Source organism: Seriola aureovittata, chromosome 11, assembly GCF_021018895.1.
Source record: "Seriola aureovittata isolate HTS-2021-v1 ecotype China chromosome 11, ASM2101889v1, whole genome shotgun sequence".
Lineage (NCBI taxonomy): Eukaryota > Metazoa > Chordata > Actinopteri > Carangiformes > Carangidae > Seriola > Seriola aureovittata.
This window is the reverse complement of record NC_079374.1, coordinates 9,042,143-9,067,025: the sequence shown is the minus strand read 5'-3', so window position 1 is coordinate 9,067,025 and position 24,883 is coordinate 9,042,143. Positions and strand designations below refer to the sequence as shown.

The 24,883-nt window shown below is 40.2% G+C and overlaps 3 protein-coding genes across 6 annotated transcripts in view; 2 read left to right on the top strand and 1 right to left on the bottom strand.

Annotated features, from left to right (window-relative positions):
• Nucleotides 1-10,318, top strand: part of mycbp2 (MYC binding protein 2) — a 61,290-nt gene extending 50,972 nt beyond the window's left edge. For all 4 annotated transcript variants that reach the window (XM_056388867.1, XM_056388865.1, XM_056388868.1 and 1 more), the window contains 24 exons: nucleotides 594-751; nucleotides 850-1,049; nucleotides 1,285-1,434; nucleotides 1,532-1,692; nucleotides 1,802-1,958; nucleotides 2,072-2,296; nucleotides 2,404-2,469; nucleotides 2,867-3,106; nucleotides 3,269-3,358; nucleotides 3,456-3,536; nucleotides 3,623-3,889; nucleotides 4,671-4,954; nucleotides 5,071-5,167; nucleotides 5,258-5,377; nucleotides 5,471-5,572; nucleotides 5,670-5,798; nucleotides 5,905-6,037; nucleotides 6,206-6,309; nucleotides 6,784-6,972; nucleotides 7,074-7,181; nucleotides 7,555-7,764; nucleotides 7,848-7,955; nucleotides 8,407-8,572; nucleotides 8,947-10,318. In XM_056388867.1, coding sequence (XP_056244842.1) covers nucleotides 594-751; nucleotides 850-1,049; nucleotides 1,285-1,434; nucleotides 1,532-1,692; nucleotides 1,802-1,958; nucleotides 2,072-2,296; nucleotides 2,404-2,469; nucleotides 2,867-3,106; nucleotides 3,269-3,358; nucleotides 3,456-3,536; nucleotides 3,623-3,889; nucleotides 4,671-4,954; nucleotides 5,071-5,167; nucleotides 5,258-5,377; nucleotides 5,471-5,572; nucleotides 5,670-5,798; nucleotides 5,905-6,037; nucleotides 6,206-6,309; nucleotides 6,784-6,972; nucleotides 7,074-7,181; nucleotides 7,555-7,764; nucleotides 7,848-7,955; nucleotides 8,407-8,572; nucleotides 8,947-9,062 — 3,661 coding nt within the window. In that variant the 3' untranslated portion in view covers nucleotides 9,063-10,318. The remainder of the gene's footprint in view (nucleotides 1-593; nucleotides 752-849; nucleotides 1,050-1,284; nucleotides 1,435-1,531; nucleotides 1,693-1,801; nucleotides 1,959-2,071; nucleotides 2,297-2,403; nucleotides 2,470-2,866; nucleotides 3,107-3,268; nucleotides 3,359-3,455; nucleotides 3,537-3,622; nucleotides 3,890-4,670; nucleotides 4,955-5,070; nucleotides 5,168-5,257; nucleotides 5,378-5,470; nucleotides 5,573-5,669; nucleotides 5,799-5,904; nucleotides 6,038-6,205; nucleotides 6,310-6,783; nucleotides 6,973-7,073; nucleotides 7,182-7,554; nucleotides 7,765-7,847; nucleotides 7,956-8,406; nucleotides 8,573-8,946) is intronic.
• Nucleotides 10,319-10,863: 545 nt separating this feature from the next.
• fbxl3a (F-box and leucine-rich repeat protein 3a) lies at nucleotides 10,864-18,904 on the top strand. The gene is made up of 5 exons (XM_056388870.1): nucleotides 10,864-11,150; nucleotides 12,881-13,262; nucleotides 13,415-13,537; nucleotides 14,323-14,494; nucleotides 15,025-18,904. The coding sequence occupies exons 2-5, from the start codon at nucleotides 12,882-12,884 to the stop codon at nucleotides 15,663-15,665; spliced, it is 1,317 nt and encodes a 438-aa protein (XP_056244845.1). The 5' UTR covers nucleotides 10,864-11,150; nucleotide 12,881; the 3' UTR covers nucleotides 15,666-18,904.
• cln5 (CLN5 intracellular trafficking protein) lies at nucleotides 17,705-24,275 on the bottom strand. Its single transcript, XM_056388871.1, has 4 exons — nucleotides 23,144-24,275; nucleotides 21,638-21,812; nucleotides 20,865-21,090; nucleotides 17,705-20,730 (listed from the first exon to the last, which is right to left on the bottom strand). Exons 1-4 carry the CDS (start codon nucleotides 23,248-23,250, stop codon nucleotides 20,243-20,245), a joined length of 996 nt encoding a protein of 331 aa, XP_056244846.1. The 5' UTR covers nucleotides 23,251-24,275; the 3' UTR covers nucleotides 17,705-20,242.
• Nucleotides 24,276-24,883: the final 608 nt, after the last annotated feature.

The window sequence follows — 24,883 nt, the reverse complement described above, 5'->3', positions numbered from 1 at the left end:
ATCAGGTTGCATATTGTTTTTATAGTTACCCTAATTCCAGTGGCCAAAATATTTCATTTCATTTGCTCGGAATAATGAATGGATGTTCATGCAGGCCAACAGATAATGCAATTTTTTTCATGCAGATATACGCCACCTCCCCCTGCCTCCCTCTCTCTCCCCTGCACCCTATACAGTTTGACAGCAAGCACACTTGAATATTCTTCATAAGATGTGTCTTAATTGTTATGCCTCGTTATCATGACCACGCTCATCTTGCAGATTACAAAAGAGCCTGACTGCTTCATTCTCTGTTAAGTACTAATTAAGTTGTTCTTGTAAAGCAAAGAAAACTGTATTTTAAAAAAAAAAAAAAAAAAAAAAAAAAAGTATTAAATTACTCCCAAAATCTGTTGACATCTATAAGTCCACCCATCAATAGTTGCTGAAAAGGAACACACACTTTTCTATCAGCAAACACACATCTTACTAGGAAAACATACTTCATCTAGAACTATGTTAAAAGTCAGAGAGGATGTTGATATCTTCAAAGTTGTTTTAATTGATGGTTAAACAGTAGATGTCTGTGTTTGTCTTTATGGGCTTTCTTTTAGTCTCGAGACCAGTCCAATCACGGACAGCGACACGGCGAAGCGGACAGTGTTTCAGAGGTCTTACTCAGTCGTAGCCTCTGAGTATGACAAGCAACACTCACCGTCTCCAGCCCGGGTCAAAGCTGTGCCCAGACGCAGGGTCCACAGTGGTGATGCAGGTAATAATGTATAACATTTAAGAAACGGTTAGTGATGCTGAGTCTTATATGAGGCACAGCATCATCTGTTTCATTGATTTGCTCTGTCGCACATTCAGAGGTGGGCTCTTCCCTGTTGAGGCACCCGTCTCCCGAGCTCTCCCGGCTGATCTCGGCCCACGGCTCCCTCAGTAAAGGGGAAAGGAACTTCCAGTGGCCTGTCCTGGCTTTTGTTATCCAGCATCATGACCTGGAGGGCCTGGAGGTGGCTATGAAGCATGCACTGAGGAAGTCTGCCTGCAGAGTGTTTGCTATGGAGGTACAGTTGTCTGGGCTGCAATATCTGTCTCAAGCTCAGAGCTCAATCATGCTTTGATTATTGCTTATTATAGAGCAGGGACTCAGGGTTATAGGCAATTAGCTGGCTGAATATTATGAGCGAATCAATTAGATTTGTGTACTAAATTAGCTAATATATTTTAATTTGACTCTATCATTGTCTTTATGTAATAACAGGACTAATGAGTGTGATTTACTCTTGGTGTTCCTGTCAGGCATTCAACTGGCTGCTGTGCAACGTGATCCAGACCACCTCTCTGCACGACATCCTTTGGCACTTTGTAGCATCTCTTACCCCGTCGCCGTTTGAACCAGAGGATGAGGAAGATGAAGAGAACAAGGGGAACAAAGAAATCGTGGAACAGGTAATGAATGGTAACAAGTCAAAAAGCATGCTTGATTACTTTTGCTCTGTTATTGCATCTTCTAAATGTGAATATATCTGCACTCTGCGCCCTACAGGAAAGAGACCTTGGCGTTTGTGAACACCCCCTGTCAGATATTGTTATCGCCGGGGAGGCAGCTCATCCTCTCCCTCACACTTTCCACCGCCTCCTTCAGACCATCTCTGACCTCATGATGTCACTTCCTAGTGGCAGCTCACTTCAGCAGATGGCACTGAGGTAGAATTTCCAGCATGAAATATGCCAGTTGACTTGCAACAAATTCCTTTGTGATTGTAACCGTCACCACCTCCTTTGAAATGTAAATGTTTATGACTTGTTCTTTAAGGTGCTGGAGTCTCAAGTTCAAGCAGTCGGACCACCAGTTCCTCCACCAGAGCAACGTTTTTCATCACATCAACAATATTTTGTCCAAGTCAGATGATGGAGACAGCGAGGAGAGCTTCAACATCAGTGTCCAGTCAGGCTATGAAGCAATGAGCCAGGCAAGAACACAGTCACTTCCTTCCTTACTCACTTAATTATGCAACAGCTCTGTCTTCTGTTATCCATCTGCCATGTGCTGACCTGACGCTGTTATGTCTGTGTGTGGCAATAGGATCTCTGCCTGGTGACCTGTCTGAAGGATCTGACCAGTGTAGTGGACATCAAGACGTCCAGCCGTCCTGCCATGATCGGCAGCCTAACGGACGGCTCAACAGAGACCTTCTGGGAATCTGGAGATGAGGACAAGAACAAAACCAAGAGCATCACCATCAGCTGTGTGAAAGGCATAAATGCCTCCAACGTGTCTGTTCATGTGGACAACTCCAGAGACATCGGGGTAAGGGGACACTGAAGTGTTTGGAAAATTACGACTTTAATAGAATTGATGATGAAAATGTATTTATATGAGTGTTCTTATAAGTGAATTAATTTTTACCTCCACAGAACAAAGTCACATCAGTGACATTCCTATGTGGAAAAGCAATAGAGGACCTCTGCAGAATTAAACAGGTATGTTCAGTTTCTTTGGCTTCACAATAATTAAAAACGTGGGAATATAACCAGTATAATTTGTGTTTTAATGAATGCTGTTAAAGTTCAAAGGCCTAGAGTTTTTGAAGTGCAGCCAAAGTGTAACTTACATTGAAGTAATTTTTAAAACACAAAAGCAAGTGGCCTGTGTTGTCTCTTTGCTGCTGTGCTATATATATAGCTGTATACTTTATATTGATTTTTTTCTTTGCCCCTCTTCCAAATTTTATTAACCTTGGAATCGAGGAATGAAGAAACAATGGAGCATTAAATTGCAGGGTTGTTTTTATAAGGTTCCCTGCGGTTAATGTGCTATAGATTTACATGCACATGTGGCAGAGCTCTGTCTGAACACCCCTTTGACTTTGCGTCCCAGGTTGACCTCGACTCGCGTCACATGGGCTGGGTGACAAGTGAGCTTCCTGGAGGAGATCATCATGTGATCAAGGTGGAACTGAAAGGTCCTGAAAACACCCTGAGGGTCCGCCAGGTGAAGGTCCTCGGTTGGAAAGAGGGCGAGAGCATCAAGATTCCTGGACAGATCTCAGCCAGCATGGCCCAGCAGAAAAACTGCGAGGCAGAGACGCTCCGAGTTTTCCGCCTTATCACCTCTCAGGTCTGTTTTAACTGCTTCAGCCAGACGCCCTATAGTTATTTTTTTATTACCATACTGCACTGTCAGTTTGAAACCTTGATGTCTTGCAAATATAACATTTTTGGTGCAAATAGCTGGATGTTCTTGAAACGTTACTGTTACTTCTTTATTGTGTATATTTAGGTCTTTGGAAAACTAATCTGTGGAGATGCAGAGCCAACTCCAGAACAGGAGGAGAAAAACCTGCTTTCATCACCAGAGGGAGAGGACAAGGTCTGCACTCTGATAGTTTAACTGACCTGTTTAACTGCCTTGCATATTTAGTGACCTTTAACCTAATGCTTTACTCTTTTGGTATTTCTGTGAATAGGCACCATCTGATGCAGACCTCAAAGAGCACATGGTGGGTATCATTTTCAGCAGGAGCAAACTGACCAACCTGCAGAAACAGGTAAGTTATCAGTTCCTCTGACCATTCAGGCAGGATGAATTACTGTAAACTCAGCCTTCTAACCAAACATGTGTATTCAATCCCAGGTGTGCGCTCACATCGTCCAGGCCATCCGTATGGAGGCCACACGCGTGAGGGAGGAGTGGGAGCACGCCATCTCCAGCAAAGAGAACGCCAACTCCCAGCCCAGTGATGATGATGCCTCCTCAGACGCCTACTGCTTTGAGCTCCTGTCCATGGTCCTGGCGCTGAGTGGCTCCAACGTGGGCCGCCAGTATCTCGCTCAGCAGCTAACACTCATGCAAGACCTGTTTTCTCTGCTGCACACGGCCTCCCCACGAGTCCAGAGACAGGTGACACACTACTACTATACCGAGTGCATTTCTCTTACTCATTAAACATTTGCAAAGCTGATTTTGTTTTTGAAAGCTGGATTGTTTACACCCATGTTTAATAACTGGCAGTGTTGTCTTATCACCTGCATTTCCTGGCTCATTGCCGTGTTTCTTGGCACATTACTGCCACCAACTGTCAATCAGTGGAACAGCAATAAACTGGCAGCAGGAAATGTGTCCTAATGCACGCCGGCCACAAACAAAAGAGGGACCTACTCATCAAAGTATTGCCCTTAAGTGCTACTAGTGGTCAAAAGCTCTCCAGGGCACATTTAACATGCCGCACTGGCACATGGCAAAGGATGTCAAGACCTAACAAAATGTGAGCAAGAGACCAGGAGCCAAGGACTGTCATTCGCTGTTGTCCACAATGAGGTCATGAAGAACTAAAATGTAATCTAATATCATGACATAAACATAATGCTGTATAAACCTTTAATTATAATTCATTGCATTGTGATTATCTTAAGATGTTTTCACATGATGGGAGATTGTAATGCTTGGTTCCTTCAGCCACTAGTTTGTATAGACTGCTAACATGATGGATGCTATTATGTTAAATCATTCATAGTTGTGACACATGCAAAGCTACTTCAAATCAGCTCAGACTAAGAAGAGTAACATCTGTCATTTTGGAGTCTATCAGAGGATTTTCCTTTGGTGTGTTCATGTTTAGCTAAATACCTTGTGACAAATTAAAAAAAGGTCCTGGTTGATATCTGATCTTTCCTCTTCTCAGGTGACTTCGTTGCTTAGACGAGTCCTTCCAGAGGTGACCCCAGTGCGACTTGCCAGCATCATCGGGGTGAAGGCTCTCCCGCCAGCAGACATCAGTGACATCATCCACTCCACAGAGAAGGGCGACTGGAACAAGCTTGGCATCCTTGACATGTTCCTTGGCTGCATCGCAAAAGCCCTGACAGTGCAGCTGAAAGCCAAAGGCACCACCATCTCAGGCACAGCTGGCACGGCTGCTGGCAAAGGGGTCACTACTGTCACTCTGCCCATGATCTTCAACTCCAGGTGAGTTTCTGCTAGATAGTGTAATTTATGAGAGTCATAACACAAATTCACTCAGTTTGTGGTAAATGTTTTATGTTTTAGAAGTCTTTAAATTTTATGATTCCTGTTCTGTTCAGCTACATCCGGAGAGGGGAGAGCCACTGGTGGATGAAAGGCTCGACTCCTCCTCAGATTGCAGAGATCATCATAAAGCTGGTTAAAGACATGGCAGCTGTAAGTTCCTGGTGTTTTTACAGATCCCTCCTTTTAAGTGCGTGCACCTCTCATGTCATGTGTCTAAGACAGTAATGTGCTTTTTTTTAGGGACACCTTTCAGATGCTTGGTCCAGAGTCACCAAAAATGCAATAGCTGAGACCATTATAGCCCTGACTAAAATGGAGGAGGAGCATCGGTCCCCTGTACGCTGTATCGCCACCACACGGGTATGGATACAGATTCCATCATTTGAGATGTATCTGTGTTTAAAAACACATGATATTAAGTAATCATATATTATTTCTTGTTCTGCCTCATAGCTGTGGCTGGCTTTAGCATCACTGTGTGTGTTAGACCAGGACCATGTAGACAGACTGTCCTCTGGTCGCTGGATGGGCAAAGATGGACAGCAGAAGCAGATGGTGAGAACGATATAAAACGCCAAGGGCTGCACTGTCTGAAAATAATGGAAGAAAATCAAATGAATAACTAATCATCATCCTTTGCTTCTACCCACAGCCCATGTGTGACAACCACGACGACGGTGAGACAGCAGCCATCATACTGTGTAACATGTGCGGCAACCTCTGCACTGACTGTGACCGCTTCCTCCACCTGCACCGACGCACACGCTCTCACCAGAGACAGGTTGGTTTTAGTTGTTTACCTGAAAATGACTAAAGTGAAAAAAAGAAGGAATATGGAGAAGAATGGGCTGATGTTAAATCCTATTTTCATGATTTTGTGCGTTCAGGTGTTCAAAGAGGAAGAGGAGGCAATAAAGGTGGATCTCCATGAAGGCTGTGGGAGGACCAAGCTCTTCTGGCTCATGGCTCTGGCTGACTCGAAGACTATGAAGGCTATGGTGGAGTTCAGAGAGCACACGGGTAACATATAAACAAAGCATATCAATGTTTTGTGTGACTATATTTGGTGTTGCTAGTATGCTATTGAAAAACTTGCTTAAATTGTGCCATTGTTATTATTAAACCTTTCCTAATGCCCTCCTTCAATGCATGTGATCCTGTTCTGACAGATCTTAATGTTTATTGTAGGTAAACCAGCCTCCAGCAGCTCAGATGCCTGCAGGTTCTGTGGTACGAGGAATGGCACCGAGCTGTCCGCAGTGGGCAGTGTCTGCTCAGACCCAGACTGCCAGGTACTTAACATTAACATTGTCTATTGTTTTGATAGAGAGTTGAAGCTCTAAAAATAATCTAACATATATGTTTTTTAGTTTTTATCTCACAAAATAAACACAACATAAACACATGTACAAAAACAATAATAACAAACCTAAATTATTATACTTTCATTTTAACCGATATCTGTCGATCCACTCTGTAAAAACAGAACAATTATATCTTAATTATAACTATCATATAACTATATAACTATCTATCAAGATAGAAAAATAACCTTGACCGGTTTGGCTAAAACACTGTATCCTATTTAAAATACGGAAGATAGATATTTGTGTTAGGTGAGTCTTTGTCTTGAGGAGAATATTAGTTAATGTAGAGTTCTGTAGTAAAGAGTGTATTTTATAATCTAGAAATTAAAGACCAAATCTGAGCAGGCAGATTAATTTGTAATGTTTCTAAGCCTCACCGGTTTCAATTGTGTGTTCTAGGAGTACGCTAAACTGGCGTGCAGTAAGACTCATCCTTGTGGACACCCTTGTGGAGGAGTTAAGAATGAGGAGACCTGCCTCCCTTGTCTGCATGGCTGTGACAAGAGCACTGGCTGTCTGAAACAGGATGCAGATGACATGTGTATGATCTGCTTCACAGAAGCCCTCTCTGCTGCTCCTGCAGTACAGGTAGCTCTAGATATGACTGCTTGTCCATTAGGTGTCAGATCTTTCACATCTGGGTTAAAACTTGCCCTTGTTTAATGTTTGACTCTTTGTCCTGTTCCCAGCTGGACTGCACTCATGTGTTCCACCTCCAGTGTACTCGTCGTGTGCTTGAAAATCGTTGGCTCGGCCCCCGAATCACATTTGGGTTCATGTTGTGTCCTATTTGTAAGGTAAGGCGTTACCTGCGCCTGTCTGACTTAATGTCTGAGATTAATTTAGCAACAAAGAGGTTGAAAACTGTTTCCACCACACCTCAAAGTTGATTGAGCTCAGTTTGCTTAAATGCTTTGATGAAAGCAAATATTACTCATCTTTTTTGTCTTGCAGACTATGACTGCTTTGCACTGTAATCTTTGTGAAATGGCGTTGACAGACTCAGTAACTCAACATTAAAAAAAAAATTGAATTAGCTTCCTGGCTAACACTGGCATATTTACATCAAAGTGGATTAATGTGCATTGTCCATAAATCAATTAATTGAAATGAAACAGAGCCACCTTTATGAACACTGACTGGTTTGTTTGTTTCACTGTTTGCTTCCAGAACAAAATCAATCACTCTGTGATCAAGGACCTGCTCGACCCTATCAAGGAGCTCTATGAGGACGTGAGGAGAAAGGCTCTGATGAGGCTGGAGTACGAGGGTCTGCATAAGAGTGAAGCAATAACTACACCAGGAGCACGCTTCCACAACGACCCTGCAGGCTTTGCCATGAACAGATACGCATACTATGTCTGCTACAAGTGCAAGAAGGTACCATGTAAAATAAAGATGCAAAACATTTTCATTTGAATGTCGTTTAGGGGTAGAGAATGAACGCTGTCCTTTGCTTCCAGGCCTACTTTGGTGGAGAGGCCCGCTGTGATGCAGAGGCAGGACAGGGAGATGACTACGACCCAAGTGAGCTGATCTGTGGAGCATGCTCAGATGTCTCCAGGGCTCAGGTAGGTAAAAGATGCCTGGGAGGATCCCAGCTATACTACAACCGCTTTAATGGTATAGTTCAACATTTTGGGAAACACATTTATTTGCTTTCTTACTGACATTAGATAAGAACATTGATACCACTCTTATTTCTGTATGCTAAACATGATGTCGGATTTAGTGATGATTAGCTAGACTTAGCACAAAGGCTGGAAATGGGGGGAAACGGCTAACCTGGCTCTCCCCAAAGGTAAAACAATCCACCTACCAGTACCTCTAAAGCTCATTATTAACGTGTTTAATCTGTATAAAAACCAGTGTTAAAATGACATGTTGAGAGTGGAACTGTTCAATGGCTGCTGACCAGTGTATTTCCCAAAATGTTGAACTATTCATTTAAAATGCTGATCATCTGTACTCATAAAACAAAATATAGGCTTACCCCTCATGATTTATTGTTACTATCACCAGATGTGCTCCAAGCACGGCACCGACTTCCTGGAGTATAAATGCCGGTACTGCTGCTCAGTGGCTGTTTTCTTCTGCTTTGGCACCACACACTTCTGCAACGCCTGTCATGATGACTTCCAGAGGATGACCAGTGTCCCCAAGGAGGAATTGCCGCATTGTCCTGCAGGTACTTAATAATTCTATTGACTTTACTCTTCTGGAAAATGTTGAATTATTCAGTGTCTACATGCAGCCTTTAAAGTCACGATGACATGGCAGTTGCAGTGTTTTTTGTGAGTGAAGTGAAATATGTGGGAGGGGTTTGGTTAGGATGAGACTTCAACCACATTCTTAAGAAAATGTAAACAAAGTTTTTGTGTAACATCCAAACACACATCTACCATTACCGATATTTGGCATCCAATGAGATAATTTAACAACTTACACAAAGTGTGTCAGAGTGAATTTTTTTTTATCCCACTGTGTCTTTGAAGACACTGACCGACAGGAAATACCAGACCGAAAAAAGCTGAGATGTAATTCTTGTCCATTCTGTCACAGGACCCAAAGGCAAACAGCTGGAGGGCACTGAGTGCCCTTTGCATGTGGTTCACCCGCCTACAGGGGAGGAGTTCGCATTGGGCTGTGGGGTGTGCAGGAATGCCCACACCTTTTAAACGACACAAGACTTTTACTGAAAACCAGTTTGTCTACTGTGATTTCTGGCTGCTGCTGCTGAAGCTCAGCTGTGAAGCTTGGCTCTTGCATTGTCAAGTCTCCTGGACATTGGACCAGGTTCCTGCTCTACGCCAAGAGTCCTCAGGTCTGCTCCTCTACCAACATCAGTATCTGGGCCCCTGCTACGACCACAAGCTGTGGCTCCTTTGGATTCAGCGTGACCTGAATGGAAAAAAAGAACAATAGAATTTTAAAAAAAGAAGATTAAAAAAAAGAAAATAACTTGTGACGTGTTTGCATGCGGCCGTTGTATTCCCTCGGCTTCTATAGACGTTGCACACCTCCTGAAGTGTAACAATACAAGATTAAACAGTGAATATGAAATAAATTTGCTTAAAGGCAACTGTGGATCGAACGTGGGTTTAAAAAAAAAAAGGAACAGGCCGTATTTCCAGCTTCCTAACTATAAATTTAAAATATTGTTGTATGTAAACCTTTTTCGTAATCTTGTACAGTATCCTCCACTGTCAAGTGCATCATGGGTTGACGGACAAAAAAAAGTTGAGTTGGTGGATAAGACTGTTAAGAATATTACGTTTGGGCGGAAAATAGTGTACGATTTAATTAATCTTGTATATAACGATACTATTCAAAATAGCTGTATTCCGAAGTTGCTACTCTTCACTTCAGTTTTGTTTGATATTCTGGGTTATGTTTTGAGCCAGAACTTTAAATGAAGTGCAATACTGGGTGTGCCTCCTATTTTGCAGCTGTTTAACCTATGGAATGTATGTCAATAAAGCCACTGTACATTTTTATACAGTAGAGAGTCGTAATTCCCCCCTCTTCTAAATGTCAGATCTCTTTTGTTGTCTAGAAGTGAGAAGGAGGAGCCTGGCACCCGCAGTGAATGATGGTGGATGTAAATCCCATTTGCAGCTCTGTTTAAAAAAAAAAAACAACAAAAAAAGTACCAAATCCTACAGTAGTACAAGAACAAACAAAGAACCTCACAGTGAGACTGATTACAGCTGAATGAATTGAGGGGCCAGTCTTCACACCAAATAAATTGTGCACCTGTAATGCTTTTCCCTAGTAGGAGGCAGGGGGACTGGGGGGGGATCATGGGAACAGAGTGTGGAAAAAAAGCAGCTGCTGTTATATAAAAAAGCTTAATACTTGTGAATCTGCTCTGTAATATCTGTGGTGGATGGAGTTGAATGGTAATAAACCAGGTTCTCTGTTTCACAAAGTATACACTGTGTCATTTCTTCACGAGTGGTGACATGACGCTGACATATTTAACTAAAGTCGTATATAGTTAGTGTGTACTGAATTTCTGTAAATATTGGAATCAAAGGTGAAACTCTTGTGAATCTCAACAGAGACTATGAAAATACAATGGTGTGTTACTCTGTCTTATTCTCTGGTACCAGTCTGCAAAATTATTTCGGTCAATTCTCAGTGAATGGCAACTGTATTTTCAGTCACCTCTTAAAACAAAACAATTCCAGCCCTGGCTCCGTGTTATGTCTACCGGCTGTAACCCGTTCAATAAGGGCCTAAAAATATATTTTAAGGTTATTGATAATTGTTTCATAAAGTGTGAAAACTGCATGCAACTGATGTGTAAGCTATCAAAAATATTTTTTTAAGTGTTCAGAAAATAATTGTTGGAGTCAGTCAGTTTCATTTCAAGAGAAACGGGATAAGATATGTTTACTTTTCAAGTGAGTCATCTTTCGACCAGAGACGATCTTTACCAACAGCCATTTCGCATTGCATTTCCCATGATGCAGCGCTGCTGTCACAACAACACTTCGCCATTTCAGATTCAGGGGAGCCGTAACTCCCGCGGAGGAACTAGGTCAATCGAGCGGAGGTACCAGGCTCTGGCCGTTTCTTGGCCGAATACATCCTCTCACTCTTCTACATCGTCAAACGGCTCGGTTATTGTGTTCCGATGCGTGTTGTCTGGTTGGTGCGAATGAGTTTTTCCAGCGTGGGCCCGGGCTAAAGTGTCAAGTCTACCAGTTGTCGGATTTTCCTGCTAACAGCTAGCGAGCTAGCTGTGTGTAAACAACAAGGTAGGTTTGGACAAGTTGCGTTGTATTCATCTTATATTGGTATGAAATTAGATTGTTGGTCATTCTGCTAATAAAACCTTGAATTTTATTATCATACGAAGGCACATTTCTACCACGAGTTTGTTAAGTAAGCAACCTAAAATAATGGTTACATCCATTCACTGCGTCGGTTACTTTATCGATAAACGACTTCTTACTAATTCTGTTTAACCCGAGCATTGGTGCAACAAGACAAGCTACACAGCCAGTTATTTAATACTAAAATTAAATGTTCTTTCTTGCGTATATTCTCAATGTAAATGTATGGACGTTTACGTGCCTCCGGTAAATGTACACACCGGTGACAAATTAAAGGAAAAACTTGAATAAATGACTGGAGAAACATAACGAATGCAGCTGTTGCTGCACATGTGCGCTGCACGATGCAATTAAGCATTTAGCAACCATGCTCTGTGGCTGGTATAAAAATGCTGAACAGGCCCAGGTTATTCTGATTTTGTATTAAGATGGCAAGAAATAAAGATCAAAGTTATAGTTCGTTGTTGGGGCAGGGATGGCAGGAGCATGAGTCACAAAGACTGTTCAGCTGGATAGTGTTTCAATAGATGATGAATAATGACATCTGTGTTTAGATCTATGGGAAATACATCAGTATATGGGGTCGGACATTGTGGTCGACAGTGCACATTTGATGCTTGTTTATAACAGCTATATGTTTGGATAACCAGAGGAGCAGCTCCTCCTGAGGTGACTGAGAATGTGAATGCAGGATGTGATCAGACTGTGTCAGCAAGAACAGTCAACAATTGAGCGAGGGAGAGGAATATTATAGTGGGGTTGCATTGCATAAACCCCTAATTACAAAGATGAATGCACATGTAAAAGTTCAGTGGTGCAAAAACCATAAGCACTGGTCTATAGAGATGTGGAAAAAAATGATATGGTCAGATGAGTCATTCTTCACCAAGAGAACAAGTAGGAACTCATCAGAAAGAGGGGATTCAGGGTCGCTAGGAGTAAACAAAATTAAAGTATGAAGCGCTGAAACAATTTGTTGATTGTTGACAGAAAAATAATTTGCAACTGTTTTGTTAATCAATTAATTACTGCAGTCATTTATCAAGTAAAACTGGTAAGATATTTCCATATATTCTCCGATTCTAGCCTCTCAAATAAGAACATTTCATGCTTTTCTTTGTCAAATATAACTGTAAACTAAATATTTCAGCTCTGCAAAGTTGTGATGTGCATTTTATGACCATCTTAAGTTTTTTTTTTACATTTGATAGTCTAAGAGATCAATCAAGACAATAAAGTTAAAATTGCAGCCATATCTATCTGTGAACAAGAGTAAAACTTGTATTATTTAGATGGATATTTGAATGTGAAATGATCTATATAACTGTTTTGTGTAAGGCTTGAACCACTCAAGCAGTTCAGATCCCCTGCTAGGATGAATGTTTGTGCATCTATCCTGGAAAGTGGGATAGATTATTTTCAGATTCAGCGCTATCCATATTAAGTGCATGTGTGCAGTGTTTGGAACAGGAAACCTGTAACAAAGTGACTGTTTGGATAATCTTTCACATCTGTTTCTGTTAACCTGAATGGACTTCATTAATATATATCATCAGTACTCATCAATATAATCTATTGTGTAGTTAAAATGTGTCTCTAATGTTTTTTCAGCATGCTGGATCATAACAAGCTGGTTTATCTGTGTGTTTCAGGATGAAGCGGATGAAAGGAGCTGAGGAGGGCAGCAACAGCTCCTCCAGTAAGAGCCCACCAGAGGCTCGCAAGAAGGTTCGGAAGCAGATTAGAGAGGAGTCGGAGGCATTGGCAGCCAGCGAGTCACTAGACTGCGAATGGGCACGGCTGCCTCAGGAGCTCCTGCTCCACATCTTCCAGTACCTGCCACTGCTGGACCGGGCTTATGCTTCTCAGGTGTGTCGCAGGTGGAACCAGGCTTTCCACATGCCCGAGCTGTGGAGATGCTTTGAGTTTGAGCTTAACCAGCCTGCAAGCTCTTACCTGAAAGCCACACATCCAGACCTCATCAAGCAGATCATAAAGAGGCACTCCAATCACCTGCAGTATGTCAGCTTCAAGGTAAGAGAGCAGAAGCAGTTATTTGTGTGAAGAAACATGCAACACATCAGGAAAGTCTTGAATCTTGTCTTGATATAACTCGCTGGCATCGTCTGGTGTTAAAATATTGTTTTTATGTTCCTGGCATGATATTCAATCTTTGTGCTTGGCAGGTGGACAGTAGTACAGAGTCTGCAGAGGCAGCATGTGACATTCTTTCACAGTTGGTGAATTGCTCACTGAAGACTTTGGGGCTCATCTCAACAGCCAGGCCCAGTTTTATGGAGGTTCCAAAGGTACAATTAACATAAACTCAATGTGTCATGGTCTTTATAGTATCCTGTTGTTCAGTTTTGTAAGGAAAGTCAAAGGAAGTCTTGTTGTTATTGTGTACATTCTCATCTGATTATAGGATGCTTATGTCTTTGGACAGAATTGTTTTTGTATTCTGATCTTATCTGGGGATGGGGCTGAAAAGGAGTGTCTGTTCTCATGCATGGCAAAGGACAAATTTGTAATTAGTTCAGCAGCCTCAGAAGGACACAGGAGGTGGATTTTGCAAGTCTTATTTTGTCTCTTTGCACAGAGATCTTTCTGGGAAGCTCTCAGCATTATATGAGTTAGTTTACGACTTAAAAGTATTACCATCAGAGCATCTTGAAACTTTTTGACACATACTGTGAACACATACCGCACATTCTCCAGATCCTCCAGATTTTGTGCAGTTATTTCTGTAACAAATATTGAAAAAAATAAATGCTGTTTGCTACTTTGATTTAGTAACTTAATCAAGGAAACACATCATTTAGATACACAGAGATGGTGAACAGGAGAGGAGGAGAGTTGTGTTATATCAGGAGTAAATCAGGCAACTGGTAAAAACTTAATGCTCCACATGAAAAACTATTTAAACTATATATCAGGCATCATCATTCCAAATATAAATGATTAAATATTAAATAAGACAATGATTTTATCCACTATACTGAGTTCTTGTTGATGTCTTGTTAGCCGCTTCTAAAATGTGCTGTCTGCCTCTGATTGCTTCATAATTCCATGTGTCGTTTTTGTCCTTCCACAGTCTCATTTCATCTCAGCTCTGACTGTGGTGTTTGTCAACTCCAAGTCGCTGTCTTCGCTGAAGATTGACGACACGCCAGTTGATGATCCGTCTCTGAAGGTGCTGGTGGCCAACAACAGTGACACCCTGAAACTGCTGAAGATGAGCAGCTGCCCTCACGTCTCTCCAGCAGGTACAATGAGAGCAAAGACTCCTGTAGCTGTGGAGATTACATTTGTCATGCTTTGTGTGATGTTTGTTTTTTGTGGTAGTCGGACAACATGAAGCAAAATATTTTCTATCTCTGCCTGCATTGTACTTTTAATGAAATGTTTTTGATTTGCTATTTTGAGTCACAAGGCTTTCAGTGTTTCCCAGTCAGTGGCTTATTAAGATGCTGTAATTTTCTTGTCTGGCCTCATCCAATGTTGTCATTTCCTGAGGTGGCCTGGCAGACATCGCATGATGTATTATGCATTAACTATTATGTAGTTTTCCTGTTTCTCCTTACATTCATTTTCCTGGAACTGTTGTTAATTGTCAGCTGTGATAATAACTTCTGATTCAACTGCAACCTCTGGCAAATACAATGGATTTTTATGCTCAGGAGCAAATTTTTCCCTCCTGTTAATGGCCATAGGTTTTCAGGGATTCTATCGTTTTTAGAAATTTAAAAATTGGATTTGATGATCTTTTAAAAGACCAATCTGTTCCTCTTTTTAGGAATCTTGTGCGTGGCAGACCAGTGTCACGGGCTGAGAGAGCTAGCACTGAACTACCACCTCCTGAGTGATGAACTCCTGCTCGCCCTCTCTTCGGAGAAACACGTCCACCTGGAACACTTGCGTATCGATGTTGTGAGCGAGAACCCTGGCCAGCACTTCCACACCATCAAAAAGAGCAGCTGGGATGCCATGGTGCGGCACTCGCCCAAATTCAACCTGGTCATGTACTTCTTCCTATATGAGGACGAGTTCGGCCCTTTCTTTAATGAGGAAATCCCGGTCACACACCTCTACTTCGGCCGCTCAGTCAGCAAGGAAGTCTTGGGCCGCGTTGGCCTCCACTGCCCCCGTCTGGTGGAGCTGGTGGTGTGCGCCAACGGCCTGCGTCCTCTTGATGAGGAGCTGATCCGCATTGCAAAGCACTGCACCCAGTTGTCGGCCATCGGCCTGGGTGAGTGCGAAGTTTCCTGCAGTGCGTTTGTAGAGTTTGTCAAGATGTGTGGGCGGAGGCTGTCGCAGCTGTCCATCATGGAGGAGGTGCTGATTCCCGATCACAAATACTCCCTGGATGAGATTCACTGGGAGGTTTCCAAGCACCTGGGCCGGGTCTGGTTCCCAGACATGATGCCGACCTGGTAAAGTAAAGCCAGAGAGGAGTTCGAGTACGTGGTGTCGAACAGTCACAGCCTCCATGTTTGCACTGAAAAGCTTTTAAATGCTCAGCTGTAGTGGAATATTTGGTGCCAACATGGAGAGTATAAGCTTGCTGAGCCCCTGTGTGGAGTGCTGTGCAGGGGAATAATGTGGCACCCAACTTCTACACAATGTTATCATGTAGTGCTAACACCACAAAAATCTCTGCCTGTCAGCTTCTGTGGACTGTGGAATCCTGCTTTGTCTGATGCAGAGACAGAAAAGTGCTGGCTGGCTTCTTCACATATTAAACAATCAGCACACAGACCAGCGCTGGTGGAAATATTTGACGAAGAAAAGCAATGTTTTTATAACTGCAAACTGAGTTATATGGACATTGTAGCTTGGTTATGATCTATATAATGAGAGATGTCAGTGTGTGTGTGTGTGTGTGTGTGTGTGTGTGTATGTGTGCTTATGTGTGTCTGTGTGCGCGCGTGTGTGTTCTCAATGTTTTTTAACATTGTGGAGTAATTTGGGACAATTAGGTGCACAATTGCATGTTGTTAGACTACCACTTGGCCTACTTAAATCCAGTCTGAGATAGCAGCTCTGTACTCTGTAACACAATAAGGCATTGGAGGTTTCCTAATGACTGCAATGTTATTTGCATATGGGATTTGTTTGAAGGTATAATTGAGCGTGAATTCACTTCATTTTGCAGAAGCGTGGCTGGGTCCTTCACCTCATTTTAAACTAATTTAAACAGCATTAGTGTTGATGACATCTTGCTTTTCTTCCTCGCCCGAGCGCAGTCACGCATCAGAGAAGAGCTTCGATCTTTGAAAATGTTAGAAGTTGACCAGGAGAGGAAAAAACAGAACATGTGTATATAGGTCTCTATATTTGTGATGTGAAGGTGTACAATGTTGATTGATGTCATGGGTTTTTTATTTTCTCCAACATATGCAGGTATTTCTTTACTGCATCGTGCATCAATTGGCTTGACGAATTAATTTCTCTGTTTTTATTAAGAAGGCTTCTGTACAGTTATATTTCCTAAGCACCTTACATGGAAACCAAATAATTGTTCGGACAAACCATGTCCTCCTACTGTAATGAAAGCAAGGAAATGAGCTTTATAATAATGCTCCAATTAGTCTTAGTTGGACCCAGATTTTAATCTTGATTATTTACACTGTGCTGGGCTTCTGATGCGTCAGATACCAAGAACAGTATGTTGAAGTAATTAAGCTGTAATTAATGATTTTTTAAAAAGCAATCAGAGAAATGATTCTATGTAAATATAAACAGTGCACAGACATGTCTGAATTTGGAGGTAGATGTTGGTCTCCGGCCTTCATAACTCGGATTGTTTTGTAATCACAATAGACTAGCCTCTGCAGCTATTAACTTACAGTACACACTGAGAATGCAAAACTAATCCTTTGTGTGTCTCAGGTGCATTAAATGAATATATTTCCTATATAGGTTTCATTTGTATCTTCTGCTATTTGCCTGTTCAAGTTCTAAACCTGTTGTGAATGTCTGCCCTCCTATAAGCCCGCATTTGCTCTGTATCATGTTATCACCTCACACATACAGGAGAGGAAGCGGTATTCATCGTCTCATTACAAACACAGTCTTTCCAGATTTCATTAGTGCTCATGTCCCAAACATCCATTCATTTCAGTCAAAAGAAATTGGCAAGTCAGATGAGTGAAACAAACTTTTTTTCCTTTAAGAAGGAAGTCAAATGCATCTGTATATAAAACGCTGTGTGTTTGATTATTATGAATAGAAATTTACTTATTTCTTTATTTCACCCTCTGTCAGGGTTTGAAATTTCCTTAACAGCTCGTGTCTTTTATAAAACCAGAGTGCGAGTTATCCTTTACTAGATGGATCTTTTTCATACTGTAGTCACTAGAGAAGATAAGCTGTGTAATTTATTGATATGGATACTGCTTTTGTAATTGATTTTGTGTTTTTCAGTTAGACAAAAAGAAGCAATCATTATAACCAGCAAGCAGACCAGCACCAAGATTGGTTTTATTGGTTACACCTGTCACCATGGTTTTGTTGCATGTAGGTAGTTCAGGAGTGTTGAGTTCACTACTATACAATTTAGCATTGATCAACACAATAGAGAGATTTTAACAAGGAAGCGCCACACTCCATTTAGAGAATTTAACCCACACTAAAACAGAATTAAATTGTACTACCCCTGCTTGAAATTCAGGAAAACGAAGGAGTGCAGATTTACATAATCTCCACACTTATCAGAATCCTTGAAAATTTCAAAAACGTGAAACATCAAAAGACAACTGGGATGTACTTAAAAAAACAGCTGGAGTGACATAGATTTTAAAAATCTGTAGAAATGGGTTGAAGGCACTTCAAATATTGAGAAATTACTTGCAAATTTACAAAGCTTTTGACTTTTGACAGCATGTTTTTGAAAGCTGTGTAATTGAATGTAAGATATAATTAGTCAAAAATGTATTTTTATAAATAGTTATTGGTAGTGAACAAACCTTTGGACGTCACTGTATGTCATAGGATCTATGTCAAACCCAGATTTTGCGTTATTTTTCCACCAGACTGAATTCCTTGTATCCATAATTTTCATGTAAACATTTCATGTAGTCAAACAATAACATAAACTAAAACTGAGACACTTAATTGCAAGAAGTGCGGTTCCTTCTTTGTAGTATTTGAACTAACATAGTCTATTGATAGCATTGGTCTCTGATCATTGAAGTAGATACATGTGCTGATTGTCTGTGCTCATGTACATTAGCATCTCAGCGGTACAGTAACATATCTCCTGATTGTCTTTCATCATTTGTGCAGTGGCTGTGACAGCAGCTCTGAAGTGAAGGCTATGTCTCAATATTCGACTGGTTCTAACCATTTTCCTTTTGCCTTTATTGGCTTTTATTGAAAAATTCAGCTGAATGAGTTTAACATGTTGCACATAAGCACAGATTAAGAAGGACAATCTATTTATCTTTCATTATAAAAACCCTTTTGTCAATAACTGTTATTTTAACCTCATTGGTTCAGAAGAATCCTCCAGTAAGTCTTATTTGGAGTAAACTGGTGTTAAGAATGCTGTCTTTACTTTAGTTTCTGTAGGGCAAATGCTTTGTCGACTTTGCTTTACTGGTCACCTGTCTTGAAATTAAAATTATTGTTTTGGATATGTGATCTTATACCGGTAATAAAAATTTGTGAATGTACTCTTTGCATCTGTCATTTCATTATTTTCTAAACAGTGCAGTACATCAGAGTGCACATGATTAGCTCAGTTAATAATAAATAATAATAAAAATAAAAAAAACTGAAAAAAATTCACAATGCCATGTAAAGTTTATGTGGGAATGAGTCAAAAATTATATATTGAAAAACATTGAATTGTTGCGATATTAAAATATGAAACTCGATAATGACTGTACACATATGAACACATAACATTAAGGCTGGACCTGATACATCCATGTAGAAAGTCATTTTTAGCCCCTAAGTCCAGAAATCAGGGAAATACGTGCTAAAATATTGACATGCATTCATCGCTATGTTGGTGAACATCACCTCCAGTGCTTTGCAATACTTTGTGTCTGTATTTATCAAACATCCCAGAATCTCTGCTGGGACATGTGCTCAAAGTTTAACTTAAGTAGTCCCACCTGAGAGTATGACATAGGATGATTATGGTGATGATATTCATGACACGATATGATATAATTTTCTTTCCTTTAGCTGTAGTCCTGGGATAAATTATTACTGTAAACTGCGGGGACTTTCTTTCTATTATTCTCCAATTAACAACAAACTCTATTGTCTAAATATTTATGTCCATCATCCCATCCCAAACATACAAAAAATAACCAAATGTTTTGTGCAAATTTTTTACTTTCAATAAATTGGAAAAAAAAAGTAGCTGTTCTGGAGGTCATATTTAATGTTTGCCCAGTTGTCATGGAATAGTAAATTTCCATGTTTTTCTGAGCGCTCACACTCCAGCACTTGATGTTAGGCTTAAAATTTTAGCTTCAAATGCAGCAATGCAGCAACAGAGTCAGAGAAGACCATTAGCTCTGCAAGCTAACAAACACAGATGTAAACAATGCACACTTGAAATTACTCAAAACATGAACGTTGCAAATTATTTAACAGAAAGAAAATGCAGCAAACATGTTTGTTAGGCCTCAGGGTTACAAACAATGCATTCTGTTGAGAAACACTGAATGACAACTGTTGTTTGTTTACAAGAAAACTGCAGAGGGCATTTTTTCAACTGAGCAAAACCTGCTGATGAACATCATGCGACGTTTGTGGGGAGATTGTTTTCTCAACAGCTGTTTCTGGGCAAAAAAACTTTGAACATCGACAGCTATTTTGATAATCGATTCGTCATTTAAGTCGTTTCTAAAACAAAATCCACAAACATTCACACTCAGCTTCTCAAATGTGAAGATTTGCTACTTCTTATTTATTACTAATACATTTGGCTTTTGGATAATCAATTAATCAACAGATTAATCATTAATGTGAGTAACTGTGGTGCAGCTGTTATGTTAAGGCAAAGGCACCTCTTCATATGTAATCTGCACATAGGGAGGTTTCATGGGCAGATGCCAGTACTCGAAGTTGTAGTAGAGGTAGAAGCTCTTGTCCAACACAACCTTTTTATAAGCCTCCAACATACTGAGGGCAAAGTCTATGAATGACTGGTGTGGCCTGAATGTGTGGTAAAATTCACGGATGTCCAATGCCAGATTCTTCAGAGCAGGCTGTCCGAATATGGCGCTCTCATTGCCGAGGTATGTGGGCTCCCCGCTGTAGAGGTAAATCTTGGTGTAGTTGGTTTGTGAGCGACTGGACAGTTTGGCTCCAAGCTCAGTTAATTTCCTGTATGTGCGGTGGACAAACTGGGAGCAGTCGTAAGACTCGAACCACACTGTGGAGTTAGGGCTGGGGTCAGAGCGAACTGTCCATGTCTCGTAATAGATCCCAGTCTCATTGTCGTCTTGGACCCACTGGGCCATGTCATTGAACTGGCTCCCTGGAAAAACAAAGGAAAATGACTTGCAGGAAGCAAGAAGACATCAACAAGCACAGGAAAACATCACTTGTAAAAATAATTATTCTGACTGAGTTAGAGCAACTCACAATACTGGATTAAACTTGAAGTCTCACCAGTTATTTCTCCTATTTTCTCCAAGGTGCCATTTTGTGACCAGTGAAAGTCATCGATGCCCTCAAAGAAGCAGGCAGCTCCCTGGTTGCACCAGAAAGGTGCGTACTCCTCTGGTCTGAGGTGAGGAAAGGTGCAGTTACCAAGCTGAAACAGCTCATACCACTCCATGGTGTAGTTGGCTCCCGTCTCTGAACTGCTGAATCCAATAGCGTCATGCATGATACGCTGTGAACCAAACAGAAACGTTATACTGGCTCTCTGTGTGTGGACATGGGGGAAGTGTGTACAGCTGTGTTTCTATGAATAAATATAATCCTACTATATTTAATTACGTTTCACCATCTACACGCAGCTGCAACACAGTCGTCTCTTCATCTCAAAGTTCAGAGAATATAATTATCAACAACAGAGAACATCTGTCCTTATGAATCCAATCCAATCCAATGGTGATTATATTTAGTTTAAAATATTTCATCCTATTATTTCCACTGACAAAACCTGCAATTTATAAGTTATTAGCTGTGATGAACAGACTGATTACTGATTGATTGATTGTGTGTGTTTAAGCCTTCGGCCTATTGCATTTTTCATGAGCCTGACAAAGCCCTGACGTTGCCCCTGTCAGTGTTAATAAAAGATCCTCAAATAGGTTTTTTACAGGCTTAAAGTGCCTGTGTCTGCCACAAACCCTTTTGGTTCATTTTTCAAATCTCATTTATTTCACAGAAGGTAACTTTTGTGTGTTTGACCACAAGCGGACTGATGCACTTACAAACTTCCCAAGCAAATCTCCGTACTTGAATTCCCACACAGGTGTTTGCAGTCGATAAATTGAGATTACATCAGTGTCTCTCATGTAGGGAATTCGTCCATCACGGTCTCCGGTGGGGCAGAACGGGTAGAGAGCGTCACAGTAAGAGTCTGTAGCAGGGCGATGATCAAACCGTCTGGGGATGATGAGAAATGTACCGCAGACCATGTCAGCACCAAGGAGAGTTTCATACCACTACAGAAACTTTTCTATAACATGGTTAGACAACCTTTACCACGTTCACAATCTGGGCCATGACTAAAACCAAGAATAAAAAATTAAAATTCAAAAATCCTGATTCATTATGTTTACATAAATAAATGGTCTGATCCAAAAATGGCGATACTAGGTCCCTAGTGTCAGTATGATCCCTTCCAGCATGGTGGTTTTATTCAAGATAAGACTTAATAAAAATATAATTCCTTTTGCTTACACTAATAATGAAACATTTCCCTAAATACCACATGAATAAATCCAGAGAGTTCACATGAATCAAAAAGTCACAATCTCTATCACAATCTTATTGCACTATTTGAATTCAAATGCACAACTCGGGTTTTTGGTACACATTTTTGATGTATTTATGCTTTCTTCATTTTCATACTATGTTCCTGAGGAAAACCTATCAGGTGTAGCAGTTTATTAGGTACACCTAGTAAAATGTAATGCAGCCTAATACAGAGGTACTGCTGGTTTTAACTAGTATATGTACCTAATAAACTGGCAACTTAGTGTAGAATATATTATGGTTGAAATAACAAGTAAATGTCAACTTAAAAGGTATACACCAGACAGGGATGTACTTTAGTACTCAAACACTACTCTGGTACTCATGCCTATTACAAAGTTAATTTTGTGTGGATATGGTGACTGGGTTTTCATGGTGACTGGGTTTTCATAGATATAAAATGATTGTGTCCTGTGATTTTATTTCTGGTCAATTAAGTCTTGTGTCAATCAGCTGATATGTCTGTCATTGTGTTAAAAATCATAAACAGTTCTTACAAATGTCATCTTTACTACTTTTGTTAAACAAAGTATACTACTTGTATCGCTAAAATTATGTTTCTCATACGCTCCTACAGCAAGATGTTCTACAGTCCAAAGTTTCCAAAGTCACGTGAACGCATCATCCATAATTTAGCAGCTAGGATCTTCAGATCAGTTCAAGACCCTTACTCCTTGAATGTGACTGCACACACATTGTCTGGAATACAAAAAATCCTTATTAACAGTTCAATGGACGTATAACAGCTAAAGTTTGGTAGGGTGGCGGGATATTTAACGAAGACAGAAAATTAAATTGTCTCTGTGTTTTAGGACTCAATCAATCAGAAGTAGAGGGCAAAGGCTTTTCCATTAGTTTAAACTTTCTCAAAACACTTCCGTTTATTTTCTATTTGTCACATGACTCAACGTTACTGAGCAGAAACAGCGGGGAGAGATAAAGGTTTGGTGTCTTCGTACCTGTAAGGAACGGGCCACTGCTGCTGCTGAACATTATTCCTGAACTGAGCGACAACATGGAGAAACAAGAGCAGGTTTAAACACAGAGTAAGCTCCGTCTGAGTCATGTTAACCTCTCAAAAACAGACAGAGAATTAAGAATGAAACGCAGAAGGAAGGATGAGTCTTCCCATGATCCCTCCCCTCTGGACTGACTTCCTCATTAGTGGTCACATGGTTTTGTTGATGACACGTAATCACATGACGAGTCCAAACAAGAAGACATTAGTTATGATTTCACGGGATGTTGGAATAAGTATAGAAAATAAATCTATATATAAATAAATTAAAATAATAAATGCGGGAACATAAATAAATACATTGTCAAATAAGCAAAACTTATGAGAACCACATAATATAGTAAGGCAAAGTCATAATAAAATAAGGCATAAAAAGGCAAAAAAATTACATATGAAAGGGAGGCATATAAAGTAATAAAAACGACTTACTACTGTAAGGGATAAAAAAAAACATAGTATAGTAGGGCATAAGAAGTAATAAAAAGTCATAGCATAGTAAGGCATTAAAAGGCTTAAAAATCAAAGTGTAGTAAGGCATAGAAAAGTTATAGTATAGGAAGGAATAAAAAGTCATAAAAATGTCAGTATAGTAAGGCATAAAAAGTTATGAGAACAACATAGTATAGTAAGATATAAAAAGGTATGAAAAAGTTATTGTATAGTAAGGCATAAAAACGCATAAAAACAACAGTATAATAGACAGAATAATGTAGGGTTTTAATAGTTTTACATGCATGTAACTGATGTGTGACTGTATACATGTGTAGAACACTGAGGTATTTAGGGCACATCTGGAGGTCCTGATTAAATAGATGAATGTTTGTGTTTGCTTATATGGTTGGAGCCCCACGGATTGAGAATGATCTCAGGAGCTCTGAAGAAGGACGAATAACAGCTAAGAGGCCCCAGGAACGTGAAGATCTCCCGATCAACATCAGCTTGTCTCGTTCAACAGAGCGCAAAAGACCATACAAGCAGTCAAACCTTTGTTACTGAGAAGGACCTTGTTGTGCCTTGTAATAGATCTGTCCTTCATGAACAAATTAAACCAGCCACATTGAAGTGTTGACTTGTTGGTCTGATTGTGAACATTTTTTCATCTTTATGTCATAAAAAAAAACATCTTTTCTTAAGGACATAGTATAGTAAGGCAAAAAAAACATCATAGTATAGTGAGGTATATAAAGTCTTAAAAACATCATAGTTTATATAGTAAAGTATAAAAAGTAAAAAATGACATAGTATTGTGGGACATAAAAAGTCATTAAAAAGTCAAGGTATATTAAGGCATTAAAAGGTATAAAAACTATAAAGTATAGGAAGGCATAAAAAGTAATAAAAACGTCGTAGTATAGTAAGGCATAGAACATCAAAAGAACATCATAGTATATTAACGCATAAAAAGTCATAAAACAGCATAGTATGGTGAGGCATACACGTCATAGTATATTAAGGCATAAAAATGACAAAAAAAGTCATAGCATAGTATGGCATAAAAAGTGAAAAAAACACCATAGTATAGTAAGGCATAAAATGTCATAAAAACACCATAGTATGGTAAGGCATAAAAAGTGAAAAAAACACCATAGTATATTAAGGCATAAAATGTCATAAAAACACCATAGTATGGTAAGGTATAAAATGTCATAAAAACACCATAGTATGGTAAGGCATAAACATC